The 14,162-nt window shown below is 39.2% G+C and overlaps 1 protein-coding gene across 1 annotated transcript; it reads left to right on the top strand.

Annotated features, from left to right (window-relative positions):
• Nucleotides 1-38: 38 nt before the first annotated feature.
• On the top strand, nucleotides 39-12,278 carry LOC132422866 (zinc finger protein 709-like). The gene is made up of 4 exons (XM_060007955.1): nucleotides 39-173; nucleotides 8,843-8,969; nucleotides 9,174-9,234; nucleotides 9,625-12,278. Exons 1-4 carry the CDS (start codon nucleotides 171-173, stop codon nucleotides 11,597-11,599), a joined length of 2,166 nt encoding a protein of 721 aa, XP_059863938.1. The 5' UTR covers nucleotides 39-170; the 3' UTR covers nucleotides 11,600-12,278.
• The last annotated feature ends 1,884 nt before the right edge of the window (nucleotides 12,279-14,162 follow it).

Here is a 14,162-nt window from a genome sequence, read left to right as displayed (position 1 = left end):
GGCGGGGCGACGCGGCGCACCGGCGTGGACGTCGGTTCTTCCCACCGCGTTGGGCTGGCGTCTTACCTTTCAGGGTCTCTGGTAGAGCTTCCGTCTCTTCTGTTCCGCTCTGACCTGCTCTGGTGGTTGGAGTCGAGGGAAGGACGCAGGAAGACCTAGGAAACCTCGCAATGGTGAGTGTGCTGCCCCGGGGAGCGGAGACGGGGCGGAGGGAGTGGTCGGAAGCGTCCGGAACCGGCCTCTTCGCGGTCAACTCCGGAGTCTGCGGACACGAATCCACCGGGAGCGCCGCGCGGACCTCAGTCCCCTCCGATTTGCAACGTGGGGGCTGAGCCGGCAGCCGGGATCCGGTCCATGCGGGTGGCGTCTTCAGCCCGACCCCGGAGCCTCTCTGGGCAACTCTGCACCCGCAGCCCCGTGTCTCTTCCAGATTGTGCGTTGACCACGGGGAGGGTCATTAAGGGACCATTCTGTTTACTATAGTGGAGGGACCAACTATAATGTCCCTTGTCCTTTTAGTTTGAAAGGAGGTTTTCATTTTTTATGGATTACAAGTTTATATCCATTACCGTTTAAAGGATCAGATCTTGCAGTAGTTTCCTTTGTAGAAAACTCCTAAGGGAGGGAAGTATCTCAGGACTCCCTGCCCGCATATTCTCCTACACTCTTCCACTGTTAACTCCAGCCACCCTCAGATAACTAGTTTTGATTACTACTTCATCATCCTTTTAGCGTTTCTTTATACACAAACAATCCAGTGCGAATGCCTGTTTTCCTTACAGTTTTTGTTCTTGGAATGATTACTTGGGATCCGCGTATTTGATGTTTGACTACTGAAAGTTAAGCCTCACCCCTCCCTTTTCCCCTAGTGCTTCTTACCTGGACGGGCTGGTAAGAAAGCCTGGAGGCTCCTGCCCTGCGAGCTGCTGTTTGCTGGGGTCTCCTCCTGTGCGCTGTGCTGCCCTGTATTGCATTGTTGACCCCACCAAGCCTGGGTTGTATTTACTTAGAACTCCGAGTTGGCAGTTTCTGTTAATCCCTTGTACCTTGGGAGCAGGAATATGAGAATGGGTCCCTCCTTCCAGTGGTCCTGCGTTGATGTCTGAGCTGGAACCTATCTGTGTTTAGCGTGAAGGTGTGACTGAAGCTGGGTTTGCCCAGACATTAGTGTTGAGGGAAGGACTGGGGGAGTAGGAGGATGATTATACCCTGTGAATGAGGTGAGCCCAAAAGACAGTCACTACTTAGAGAGCAATTACTTCAAAGAAAGTGAAAGAAAAGAGACAGGGAAAAGCAGCTAGTAGGTGATGAGGTTCCAGAAGGCTCACCAAAACTTTTTAAATAACTTTTAAGAGAATGTTACCCCTTCATCTATTACAACAAGGCTCCTTACCCTCTGGGTTATGATGGACAACACCCACTGTCTCAGTTTGGCACAGCAAAGAGATTAGTTCAAACCCAACATAAGTGAGTTTCTTAAATTCTATAAAGCAATCAGTGTCATGAGGAGGCCTCTAACCCCGCTGTCAGTGATGGGAGGCTCTCTGGAGGAGGGCCTTAAGTTGTCCATAGGCTTCTGATGCAAGGCACTGCCCAGGTCCCATCTTAATATGCCATTAAAGCTGTAATTGTCTCCACGTACTGGGATCTCTTAAAAATAGAGGGCTCCACTGAGGTGCCTGTTATGGCTTTGGTACTGGAAAGAGCATCCCAGTCAGCTCAGACTGACTACTCACACCTACTTGTTATATAATGGAGCTAAACCTTGGCCCTCTGGCTTATGCCTCCCGGTGGAGAGATGACATTTCTTTCTACAGTCCTTTGAAACATGCTGTGGTGGTGGAGGAGCCATTGTCTCCAACACCTTGTTTCCCTGGGTAGTTGCTTGGGATTAACTGAATGCACAGGTCTGGGGAAGTGCATAGACTAAGGATGACAGTACACCCTGAGGTATTGTCAGGGTGTATTGGAACTCGGTGGAGAGTTGCTGCCCTTCATCCCTCAATTGGGACAGCCTTGGTAGATAAGCACACCCATGGTTCACCACACCTAAGGAAAAATCAGAAAGTCCTCAGGGGTGAGCTGTACAGATCTGTCATCGTCGTCTTCTTCTTTTGGTGTAGACTTCAGCGTTTTTAGATCGGTTTTAGGTTTAGAGAAGAATTGAACAGAAATTATAGAGAGTTCTCACATAACCCTTCTCCATCCGTAGAGTATTCACTGTTTTTTAAATCTTGTAGGACTGCTACATTTGTTAGAATTGCTGAACCAATACTGATGCATTAAAAGTGCACAGGTTGTATTAGTGTGGACCTTTTGTATTGTGTTATGTAATGTATGGATTTGACAAATACACAATATGTGTCCATCATTTATGCATATGTAGTGTAATTTTACTTACGTAAAAATACTCTGTGCTCAGCCTGTTGATTCATCTCTTTCTCTAATCCTCAATTCCTTTAAAACAAAAGCCAAAAATCTTCACAGCCAAAGATATTTTTATGGTCTCATGCTTTTGTTTTTTCCAGAACCTCGTATACTTGGCACCGTACAGTATATAACCTTGTTAGATTGGCTTCTTTCACTTAGCAATATACTTTTAAGCTTCCTCCATGTATTTTCAAAGCTTGATACCTCATTTCTTTTTATCACCAAAGAGTATTTCATTGCACTGATCATTTATTTATTAGACTCTTGAAGTATATCTTGCTTAACTCTAACTCTTGCCAATTATGAATAAAACCTCTACAGATTTTTGTATACAGGTTTTCTGTGAACATAAGATTTCAATTCATTTGGACAAATAGCAAGGAGTGTAATTGCTGAATCTTACTATACATAATAAGAGTATATTTTTTGAAAGAAAGCTCCTGTCTTTCATTGTTAGGGTACCAATTTCCTTCCACCTCAGCAATGACTGAGGATTATCTTCCCATCTTCACCAATATTTGCCGTTCTGAGTATTTTGAATTATAACCATTTATATGTGTGTCGTGATACCTCGTTGTTGTTTACTCAATTTCCCATTGACATTTGATGTGGAGTATGTTTTCATGTAGCATATTTCTTTTTGGTGTATCTTCTTTGGGGAGCTGTTTGTTCAGAAATTTTGCCCATTTTTAATTAGGTTGTTTTTCTTCTTACTGTTGAGCTTTAAGAGTTCTTTGCATCTGTTGGATGCCAGTCATTTATCAGATAAATGTTTTGCAAAGATTTTCTCCTACTCTCTGACTTGTCTTTTCATTTTCTTAACACTTTTCTTTCTCAGAGCAGGAACGTTTTCATTTCAGTGAAGTGAAATTATACCTTTTTCTTTTACAGACCTTGCATTTGGTGTTATATTTCAAAATTCATCACTAAGCCCAGAGTCACCTACATTTCCTTCTGTATTATTTTCTAGGAGTTTATTACTTTTGCATTTCACATTGAGATCTATGATGTGTTTTGAGTTATTTTTTGTGAAATGTGTAAGGCCTGTGTCTACATTCATTGTTGTATGTCTGTGTGTGTGCATGTGTTTTACGTGGATATCCGTTATTTCCAGTGCTATTTGTTTAAAAGATTCCCTTTTCATTTGAATTTCCTTGCCATCTTTCTCCAAGTTCAGTTGAATGCATTTGTGTGGGTCTATAGGAAAGCAACTGATTAACCCTCAGTCTCAGTCTCTTATTGATTCCAGGAGCTATCTCTTTCATTGTTTATTCTTTCAGATGTTTCACAGGGATAATCATGTTATACAAACAAATGTTATAGATTTAGCTACAGGATTCATGAAGATGTTCATTCTCAGGAGGTGAAAGTTCCCTCTGTTAGCAGTTTGTTTTCATAAATGGATGTTGGATTTTATCAAATTCTTTTTCATTTTCATTTCACCCTCTGTCCCTTTCTGATATTTGTACTTTTTCTCTTCCCTATTTTCTTAGTTATCTTGACTAGATATTTATTAATGTCATTAATCTTGGTAAAGAACTAGAGTTAGGGACTTCCCTGGTTGTCCAGTGGTTAAGGCTTCTCGCTCCCAATGCACGACGCCTGGGTTCCATCCCTGGTCAGGGAACTAGATCCCACATGCATGCTGCAGCTAAGAGTCCGTATGCTGCAATGAAGACCCCATGAACCGCAACTAAGACTGGGTGCAGCCAAATAAATAAATAAATATTTTTTTTAAAAAAAGAACAAGAGTTAAAAATTTTTTTTCTCCATCGATATCCCACAGTTACCTTTTTTCTAATTTTTATTATTTCTTTTATTCTGTTTACTTTGTGTTTCATATGCTCTTCTTTTTATCGTTTCCTAAGGTACATGCTTTTACGTTATTGTTTACACATCTTGGTGTTTTTCCAGTGTATTTGTTTTATGGCATAAATTTCCCTCTAGGCACTTCTTCTGCTGTATCCCACATCCTTTGACACATTATGTTTTCATTTCATTTAGTTCAAAATAAATTTTATATTTCTTGAGACTTCTTTGATCTTCTGTATTATTTCTAAGGGTGTTGTTGAATCTCCAGGCATTGAGAGGTTCTCCAACTCTTGCTGTTATTGATATCTAGATTAATTGCCTTTGAGGTCTAAGAGCATAGTTTGTATGATTTTTCTTCTTTCAGATTTGTTAAGGTATGTTACATATCCCCGAATGTGTTCTGTCTTAGTGAATGTTCCATGTAAAGTTGAGAAGAATGTGTATTCTGCCCTTGTTGCATAAAGCATTCCATAGGTTACAGTTAAGTTGAGTTGTTTCATGGTGCTTGTTCAGTTCAACTCTGTCCTTCCTGATTTTCTGCCTGCTGAAATTTATAGCTTGTGATAAGGGGGTGTTCATGTACAATTATAATAATGGATTCATGTATTCTTCCCTGCATTCTTCACGTCTTTCCTTAAGTACTTTGCCCTTTTGTTGCTATGTATGTACACATGAAGGATTGTTATACCTTCTTGGAGAATGGACCTTTTTGTCCCTATGTAAAGCCCCTTTTTATCGCTGAGTTTTCCTTGGGCTGAAATCTCCATTATCTGAAATTCATATACCAATGCCAGCCTTTTTTTTAAATTAGTTTTGGCATAGTGCATTTTTCTCCATCCCTTTACCTTTCATCTACCTGTGTCTCCATATTTAAAATGGGTTTTTTGCAGACAACATATAATTACAGTTTTTAAAATCTGATATTACTGTATTTGTCTTTCACTTGTATTGAGACCATTGATGATTGAAATGGTGATTAATACAGTTGGATTAATATCTACCGTACATTCTCCTGTTTCTATTTGTTGCCTTTGTTCTTTCTTTCATTTGCCTTCCCCCTTTTTTCTACCTTCTCTGGCTTTAACTGAGCATTTTACCTGATTGTTCATTTTAATCCTCTCTTAGCCTATCAGTTACACATTTAAAAAAAATATTTTTGGTGGTTGCCCTTGAGTTTTCAGTATATATTTAGAATTAGCCTACATCTTCTGTCAAGTAATACTATCTCTTCATTGGTTGTACAGGTATCTCATACCACACTATTCTCAATTCCCTCCTGTCTTACCTTACTTATCCACAAGGCTTTCATTACCAGTGTCATTGTTGTTAATATTATTTTACACAAAGTCTTATCTGTTATATATGATAATATTAACGATGTTTATTTATTTCCCTCCTAATCCACCTTCATCATTTGTATTCTTTCTTATGAATTTTGAACACTTGTTTCAAAGTAGATGTAGTAATGACAAATTCCCTCAATTTTTGTCTCAGAAAGTCCTCAGTTCTTCCTTGTTTTTTAAGGATAATTATCCTTGATGTAGTATTCTTAGAGTGGTTTTAATTTCAGAACTTTAAGCATTTCAATCCACTCTGTTCTTGCTTGTTTGTTTTCTGAAAAGGTGTCCAGTTTAATTCTAATTTCTCTATACCTGAGGTCTGTTTCCCCCTCTGGCTTCTTAAAATATGTTCTTTTTGCATTTGATTTTTCTCTAGTTAGAGTATATACTTTAGTCTTCTTTTTAGGTGTTTTCATGTTTAGTGTTCACTGAGATTCATGGATCTACAGTTGTTGTCTATCATTAATTTTAGAAAAATCTCAGTGATTGTTACTTACATCTTCTGTTTCTTTCTGTCTCTCTTTTCCTTCAGTTATTTTCATTATATGTGTTTTTAATCTTCTGTTAGAAAAAGTTATGCTAGGATTTATGGATAGTGTGTTCTATCTGTTTTGTTCCTTTTGTCTTTGCATTACACTCTGGTGAAACATTTTTTTTCAGTACAGCGCTTAAGAACAGAATATTTGTGGCATATTTTCAAACGTCTTTATTTTCTCTTTCCCAGTTCCAGAGACACCAGTTTGTCTTTTGAAGGCATTTGTCTCATGGCTCTAGGAAGACTTTCAAATGTTTTCATTCTCTTCTAGTAAGATTGAAAGTCACAACTTTTAGGTTCATAAATTCCAGAACGTAAGTTGGCCAGGCAGCAGCTAGCGTGGCTGCTCAGGAAACATTAGGTCCTGCAACTGCAGAATGGAGACCTTATGTTGTTTTGGAGGAAACCACCGATGAAACCTTTACATATTTTATAATCATGGACAAATTCACCATCAACCCATAGGAACTTAAGTGAACTCACTCGCAATCTGTAGCTCTTAACCTTTTCCTCAAGGGAACAGGGTTTGATCAGAAGGAGCTATTCTGGCTATTATCTCCGTATGTATTCTACAGTTTGGCTGGAACAATCCCTGAGGCACATGAGTGGAGGGATTTTGTGGTCTAAGTTGTTATTCCTTTTTCCTCAGGTCTGAGCTCTAAGTTTAGAATAACTTTCTAGCTGCATGAAATTATACATAGAGAGAAGGGAAGAACACAGTCTGTGATCATTATTACACAACTTAAAAGCAGTGCTTCCCCACAAGAAGATTTACATTCAGTCAGGTGCATCTAATTACTTCTAAAGGGCTGGAAGACTTTGGAACAGTGGGGCCAGCTGGGCTTTGGTAAAAGTTTGATTTCTACAGGCCCCCTGGACTCTCATGTTTGGTGATAGGACTAGGAGGAAAAGCTTCCAGTTCTCCTCAGGAGACTCATTCATTGAAAACTCATGCAGATTTGACCCTCTACCTCATGGAGTGCTATAAATGGTGGATAATAAGGGAGAAGATGAGTATGAGATTAGATCACTCCCTAACACCATACACAAAAATAAGCTCAACATGGATTAAAGACCTAAATTTAAGGCCAGAAACTATCAAACTCTTAGAGGAAAACATAGGCAGAACACTCTATGACATAAATCACAGCAAGATCCTTTTTGACCCACCTCCTAGAGAAATGGAAATAAAAACAAAAATAAACAAATGGGACCTAATGAAACTTCAAAGCTTTTGTACAGCAAAGGAAACCATAAACAAGAACAAAAGACAACCCTCAGAATGGGAGAAAATATTTGCAAATGAAGCAACTGACAAAGGATTAATCTCCAAAATTTATAAGCAGCTCATGCAGCTCAATAACAAAAAAACAAACAACCCAATCCAAAAATGGGCAGAAGACCTATATAGACATTTCTCCAAAGAAGATATACAGACTGCCAACAAACACATGAAAGAATGCTCAACATCATTATTCATTAGAGAAATGCAACTCAAAACTACAATGAGATATCATCTCACACCAGTCAGAATGGCCATCATCAAAAAATCTAGAAACAATAAATGCTGGAGAGGGTGTGGAGAAAAGGGAACCCTCTTGCACTGCTGGTGAGAATGTGAATTGGTACAGCCACTATGGAGAGCAGTATGGAGGTTCCTTAAAAAACTACAAATAGAGCTACCATACGACCCAGCAATCCCACTACTGGGCATATACCCTGAGAAAACCATAATTCAAAAAGAGTCATGTACCAAAATGCTCCTTGCAGCTCTATTTACAATAGCCTGGAGATGGAAACAACCTAAGTGTCCATCATCAGATGAATGGATAAAGAAGATGTGGCATATATATACAATGGAATATTACTCAGCCATAAAAAGAAACGAAATTGAGCTATTTGTAATGATGTGGATAGACCTAGAGTCTGTCATACAGAGTGAAGTAAGTCAGAAAGAGAAAGACAAATACCGTATGCTAACACATATATATGGAATTTAAGGAAAAAATATGTCATGAAGAACCTAGGGGTAAGACAGGAATAAAGACACAGACCTACTAGAGAAAGGACTTGAGGATATGGGGAGGGGGAAGGGTAAGCTGTGACAAAGCAAGAGAGAGGCATGGACATATATACACTACTAAATGTAAGGTAGATAGCTAGTGGGAAGCAGCCGCATAGCACAGGGAGATCAGCTCGGTGCTTTGTGACTGCCTGGAGGGGTGGGATAAGGAGGGTGGGAGGGAAGGAGACACAAGAGGGAAGAGATATGGGAGCATATATATATATATATATAACTGATTCACTTTGTTATAAAGCAGAAACTAACACACCATTGTAAAGCAATTATACTCTAATAAAGATGTAAAAAAAAATAAGGGAGAAGATGAAAGAATTTTGTCACACGAAATCAATGTCTTTAAAATGATATTTGTTTCACTTGTATAGCATTTCTGTTGTTTCCCAGCAATCTCTGGGCTCTACCATTAATGAGGTATAAGTTATCATGTGATCACAGAAATAATGTGTAAATAATTTCCGTATGTTCATGATGCCATTAAATTTATGAGGAAGCATGGAGAGAATAAGTTTTTCTCATGATCAAGTCATAGAATAACTCTTTGGAAACAACAGGTTCATAAGTAACCTTACTATAAATGGAATATAGATGCCTAGTGCTGTCAGTCTCATGCATCTTACTGTACACATATTTTGGGTGTTTTAGGACTCATTGGCTATTGAGGATGTGGTTGTGAACTTCACCCTGGAGGAGTGGGCTTTGCTGGATCCTTCACAAAAGAAACTCTACAGAGATGTGATGCAGGAAATCTTCTGGAACCTGGCCTCAGTAGGTAAGGATGGTGACGTTCTTTCACCTAGTCAGTTAGAGAACAAATGCTTTGTGCTACTTGACATTGTTCTAAGATGTGGAATTGGGGAAGGGAGGATATTGGGATATCAGCTGGGCTTGGTCACCCTAAACAATGGATATAGAATCAAATAATTCTTATTAATTTCTAATATTTTGGAATAATTTTTCTGGGTCTGCCTTTTAGGAAAAACATGGGAATATCATGACATTGGAGATCAGTACAAAAACCAGGGGGGAAACCTAAGGTAAGTCACACTCGCAATACAAAGCATTGTCTCAAGTGAGAATCCTGGTAAATTATGAAAATTTTAAAACAAGCAAACAAAACAAATAGCCCCTTCTTCAAATTTAGTTCTTCTTAGAAAATTTCTACCAAAAACATTTTCTTAAATGTGACATAAATGTTAGGTGTTTGCAAAATAGATCACTTGCAAATATTATAAATAAACCCTATATTTGAATATCACTTTTAATAGTAGGAAGGGTGAAGTCCCATTGCAGTACATTCAGTATATTCAATTTCTAACAATTCACACAAGGTGGAAAACCTATACTATTCCTATAAATCATAATAAATACAAGAAATATAAGATCAATAAAGAAATCATTAGAAATGTGCTTTTCATTTTTCCCAGAAGTCCTATGGTAGAGAGACTCTTTGAACGTAAAGACAATAGTTCCTGTGGAGAACACTTCAGCCTTATTCCATCTCTCAGTCTGAAGAAGAAAACTACTGGACTAAAACCATGTGAGTGCAGTGCATGTGGAAAAGTCTTCATGGATCGTTCATCCCTTACTAGACACATGAAATGTCACATTGAACGTGAACCGGGAAAGTTTCAAAAATACGGTGACAAGCTATATAAATGTAAGCACTGTGGTAAAGCCTTTAATCATTTCACTTCCTTCCTAATGCACAAAAGAAGTCACACTGGAGAGAAACTGTATGAATGTAAAATATGTTCTAAAGCATTGAGTACTCTCAGTTGTCTTCGAAAACATGAAAGAACTCATACTGGAGAAAAACCCTATAAGTGTAAGGCATGTGGGAAAGCCTTCACATGGCTCATAACCTTTCAAAAACACATGATAACACACAGTGGAGATGGACCTTATAAATGTAAAGAATGTGAGAAGGTATTTGTTAATCCCAGTTCTCTTAAAATACATGAAAGGAGTCATACTGGGGAGAAACCCTATCAATGTAAACAATGTGGCAAAGCCTTCAGTTATTACTGTTCCTTACGAGTACATGGAAGAACTCACACTGGAGAGAAACCCTATGAATGTAAACAGTGTGGAAAAGCCTTTAGTTGTCATGAAAGCATTCAAACACATGAAAGAATTCACACAGGAGAGAAACCGTATCAATGTAAACACTGTGAGAAAGCCTACAGATACCACAGTTCTCTTCGAACCCATGAAAGGAGTCACACTGGAGAGAAACCTTACCAGTGTAAACAGTGTGGAAAAGCCTTTCGATGTAAACAAACCTTTCGAGCACATGAAAGGAGTCACGGAGGAGAGAAACCCTATGAATGTAAGCAGTGTGGTAAAGGCTTCAGTTATTTCAGTTCCTTCCGAATACACAAATGGCATCACACTGGAGAGAAACCGTATGTGTGTAAAACATGTTCTAAAGCATTGAGTAGTGCCACTTCTCTTCGAAATCATGCAAGAACCCACACTGGTGAAAAGCCCTATGAGTGTAAGGAATGTGGGAAAGCCTACACCTGGCACAAAACCTTCCAATATCACATGATAACACATACTAGAGATGGACCTTATAAATGTGAAGAGTGTGAGAAAGTATTCCTTAATCCTAGTTCTCTAAAAATACATGAGAAGAGTCACACTGGGGAGAAACCCTATCAATGTAAACAATGTGGTAAAAGTTTTAGTTCTCAAAAAGGTTTCCAAATGCATGAAAGAACCCATACTGGAGAAAAACCCTATAAGTGTAAAATATGTGGGAAAACCTATACATGGTACAAAACCTTCCAATATCACATGATAACACACACTAGAGATGGACCTTATAAATGTAAAGAATGTGAGAAAGTGTTCATTAATCCCAGTTCTCTTAAAATCCATGAATGGAGTCACACTGGAGAGAAACCCTATCAATGTAAACAATGTGGTTTAAGTTTTAGTTCTCAAAAAGGTTTACAAAATCATGAAAGAAATCACACTGGAGAAAAACCCTATGAATGTAAGGAATATGGGAAAGCATTGTTTGTTACCAGTTCTTCTCAAAGACATGAAAAGACTCACACTAGAGAGAAACGGTATGTGTGTAAAACATGTTCTAAAGCATTTAGTACTCACAGTTCTCTTCAAAATCATGCAAGAACCCACATTGGAGAAAACCCTTATGAATGTAAAATATGTGGGAAAACGTTCAGTTCCACCTATGTTCAAGTGCATGAAAGAACTCACACTGGAGAGAAACCCTATCAATGTCAGGAATGTGGGAAAGCCTACATTTCTCTGTCAAGCATTCGACGGCACATGAGACTGCACACTGGAGAGAAACCATATAAATGTGAAGAATGTGGGAAAGCCTTCCTTTATCACAGTAATTTACGAAGGCATGAAAAGGTTCACTAGATAAAACATCTTGTTTGTAAACAGCTTGGGAAACACTTCAGTTGGCCCACATCCTTAGACGTGAAAACTCCTATGAAGAGGTATAAATGTAACATGAGATAACTTGATGGAAAGTAATCCATGCCTAATGTTCCAGAAAACCTTCAGTATGAAAGAGTTGTTTTAAAAGTTTTTAAATATGCTGTGTTTAGCAAGGATCTTTCTTAAAGTGTATCCTTGGACATAGGATCTCTACGAATTTCAAAAATAAATATTAATGTGAGTTCTGTAAGTTGTCTTTCAACAGTAGTACATAAGGTTCAAAGGTAGTGATTTTGAGTTTAATCAGATGGTTTTTTTCTCTTTCTGTTTTGAAGTCTGTTGGATCCATGGATGAATTAAAATGTATTTCTAATATGCAGGTAGGCTTAAATTTTTATAATATTCTGTTCATTCTCTGTTAAAGGGTCATTGAAAATGGCAGTTTGGTATTTGTTGGGATTTTTCTACTGGCCTTGGGTCGCAGTTCCTGTATACCCCTAATCTATTATATATATTGCACCTTTTTTACTGAGAAAGATCCTTTTTGGGGGGTGGTGGGTATAGGAGCCTTTTTCAGTTTCCCATTCTATTAAAGGCTTGGAATAAATTTTTATGTATGGGAAGGTTGTCAAAGAGTATACTTTTACGTAAATTATGATTTTCCTCTTTGCTTTTCGTCTTTCCTTCTGACTGGTAGTTGGTGAATAGAATTTGAATTAAGAAGAGAGACTTATGGGACTTCCCTGGTGGTCCAGTGGTTAAGACTCTGTGCTCCCAATGAAGAGGGCCCAGGTTCAATCCCTGGTCAGGGAACTAGGTCCCGTGTGCTGCAACTAAGACCCAGCACAGCCAAATGAATAAATAAATACTGAAAATAAGGGGAGGGGGCTTCCCTAGTGGCACAGTGGTTGAGAATCCGCCTGCCAATGCAGGGGACATGGGTTCAATCCCTGGTCCAGGAAGATCCCATATGCTGTGTAGCAACTAAGCCTGTGTGCTACTAAGCCTGCATGCTAGAGCCCATGAGTCACAACTACTGGGCCCATGTGCTGCAACTACTGAAGCCCGCACACCTAGAGCCCATGCTCTGCAACAAGAGAAGCCACCACAATGAGAAGCCCGCGCACCACAACGAAGAGTAGCCCCTGCTTGCTGCAACTAGAGAAAGCCTGTGCGCAGCAACGAAGACCCAACCAAGCCAAAAATAAACAAATAAAACTAAAATTAAATTTAAAAAAAAGAAGAGAGACTTGTGATAGGACAAAAAATCTATAGAGTTGGAGCTAACATTGCCTGTGAGTAATGTTAGGAGCTAGATTTACCAGAATTCATCTCCTTTGTGACTCTGTGTTAGAAGTCCTCAGTTGCATTACCTGAGTTGGATTGAAAGGCAGATGCAAAGAGGGTATTATTCAGATTTTGGAGCCACCACACTGGGAAAGAGACAGATGAATAGGAGGTTTGAGGACAATGTCTTGCAGCTTATTTCCCAGATTCTGTGTCCCTGTAGTTAAGAGTATCTCCAACACCACCAACAAATATTTGATTTCCATTTTATTAGACGTCTAGTTTTCCCCTGATGTCTTGACTAGTTCCACATCAAAATCCATCAGAGTTTGAATTTTTCTGTAAGGCCTCATGTCCACTTGGAAAGTAATTCATGTTTCATCATTGGGAGTATTGTCTGATTACCACCTTCTGTAGCTTATATCTTTATAATGTCTAATTTGTATAGGAAACACCTTATGCCATTAATAGTGTCAGTGAGTATGTTTTCCTGATTCACCATGACATTCAGAAGGGTGCAGCCAAAGAGGTCAACATGGGGGTTTGTTTCTCTGCTGCACTGGGTAGTGTCTGCCTTGACCCATTGTTTCCATGTGAGAATAAGCTCCTTCCTCATATCAGGAATACTGTGGTTCTGAAACCTAATGGTGTATCCCAAGTGGGATCTACCTGGAGACATCCTCGTTTGTATAAATCACATCATTTCCTCCCATCACCATCTGTAGACTATTTCCAGCTCTCAAGCCTACTCTGTGCCTGCTTATGTGGAAACATCTTTAGAAATCCATGTATATCCCACTCTGGAAAATTTCCTGAGGCAACGCCAGTGACTGTGAGTTGAGAGGGTAATAGAAACAGTTGGCAGAACCTATGTTATGGGCACATTCCATCGGCCACAGTAATCCTGGCTGTCTCATATTTGTAAAATATGTTTGCTTGCTTGTTCACACAGTACTTCAGTTTTTACTGAGTTTGAATGGGGAATCATACACTCTGGAATTTGTCTACGTAACGGTTACTCCATTATTGTCTCCCTCCCCACACCCATTTACCATAAAGGCTTTAGCAGCCTCTGTTTATGCATCCAGGTGTCTCTAAACCACCCATGGTGGACACAAGTTATCCAAGGCATTCTTGTACCAGAAACTATTCTCAGCTGTTAACTGCACACAATTAGAACAGCTCTGCTGGCAGCTGACAGAGTTGTTCTGTAAATGGAGGCCCTCCCATGGCCAGAGTTGAGCCTCCACAGCCA

Source organism: Delphinus delphis, chromosome 3 (assembly GCF_949987515.2).
Source record: "Delphinus delphis chromosome 3, mDelDel1.2, whole genome shotgun sequence".
NCBI classification, from domain to species: domain Eukaryota; kingdom Metazoa; phylum Chordata; class Mammalia; order Artiodactyla; family Delphinidae; genus Delphinus; species Delphinus delphis.
Note: the sequence above shows the minus strand (reverse complement) of the source record. Positions and strands in the feature narration are given on the sequence as shown.

What these genes read in the sequence shown, in the direction of transcription:
- LOC132422866 (XM_060007955.1), top strand. An exon ending in CTGGAACCTGGCCTCAGTAG is followed by an intron (nt 8,970 to 9,173) that starts GTAAGGATGGTG and finishes TCTGCCTTTTAG; the next exon opens with GAAAAACATGGGAATATCAT. An exon ending in AACCAGGGGGGAAACCTAAG is followed by an intron (nt 9,235 to 9,624) that starts GTAAGTCACACT and finishes CATTTTTCCCAG; the next exon opens with AAGTCCTATGGTAGAGAGAC.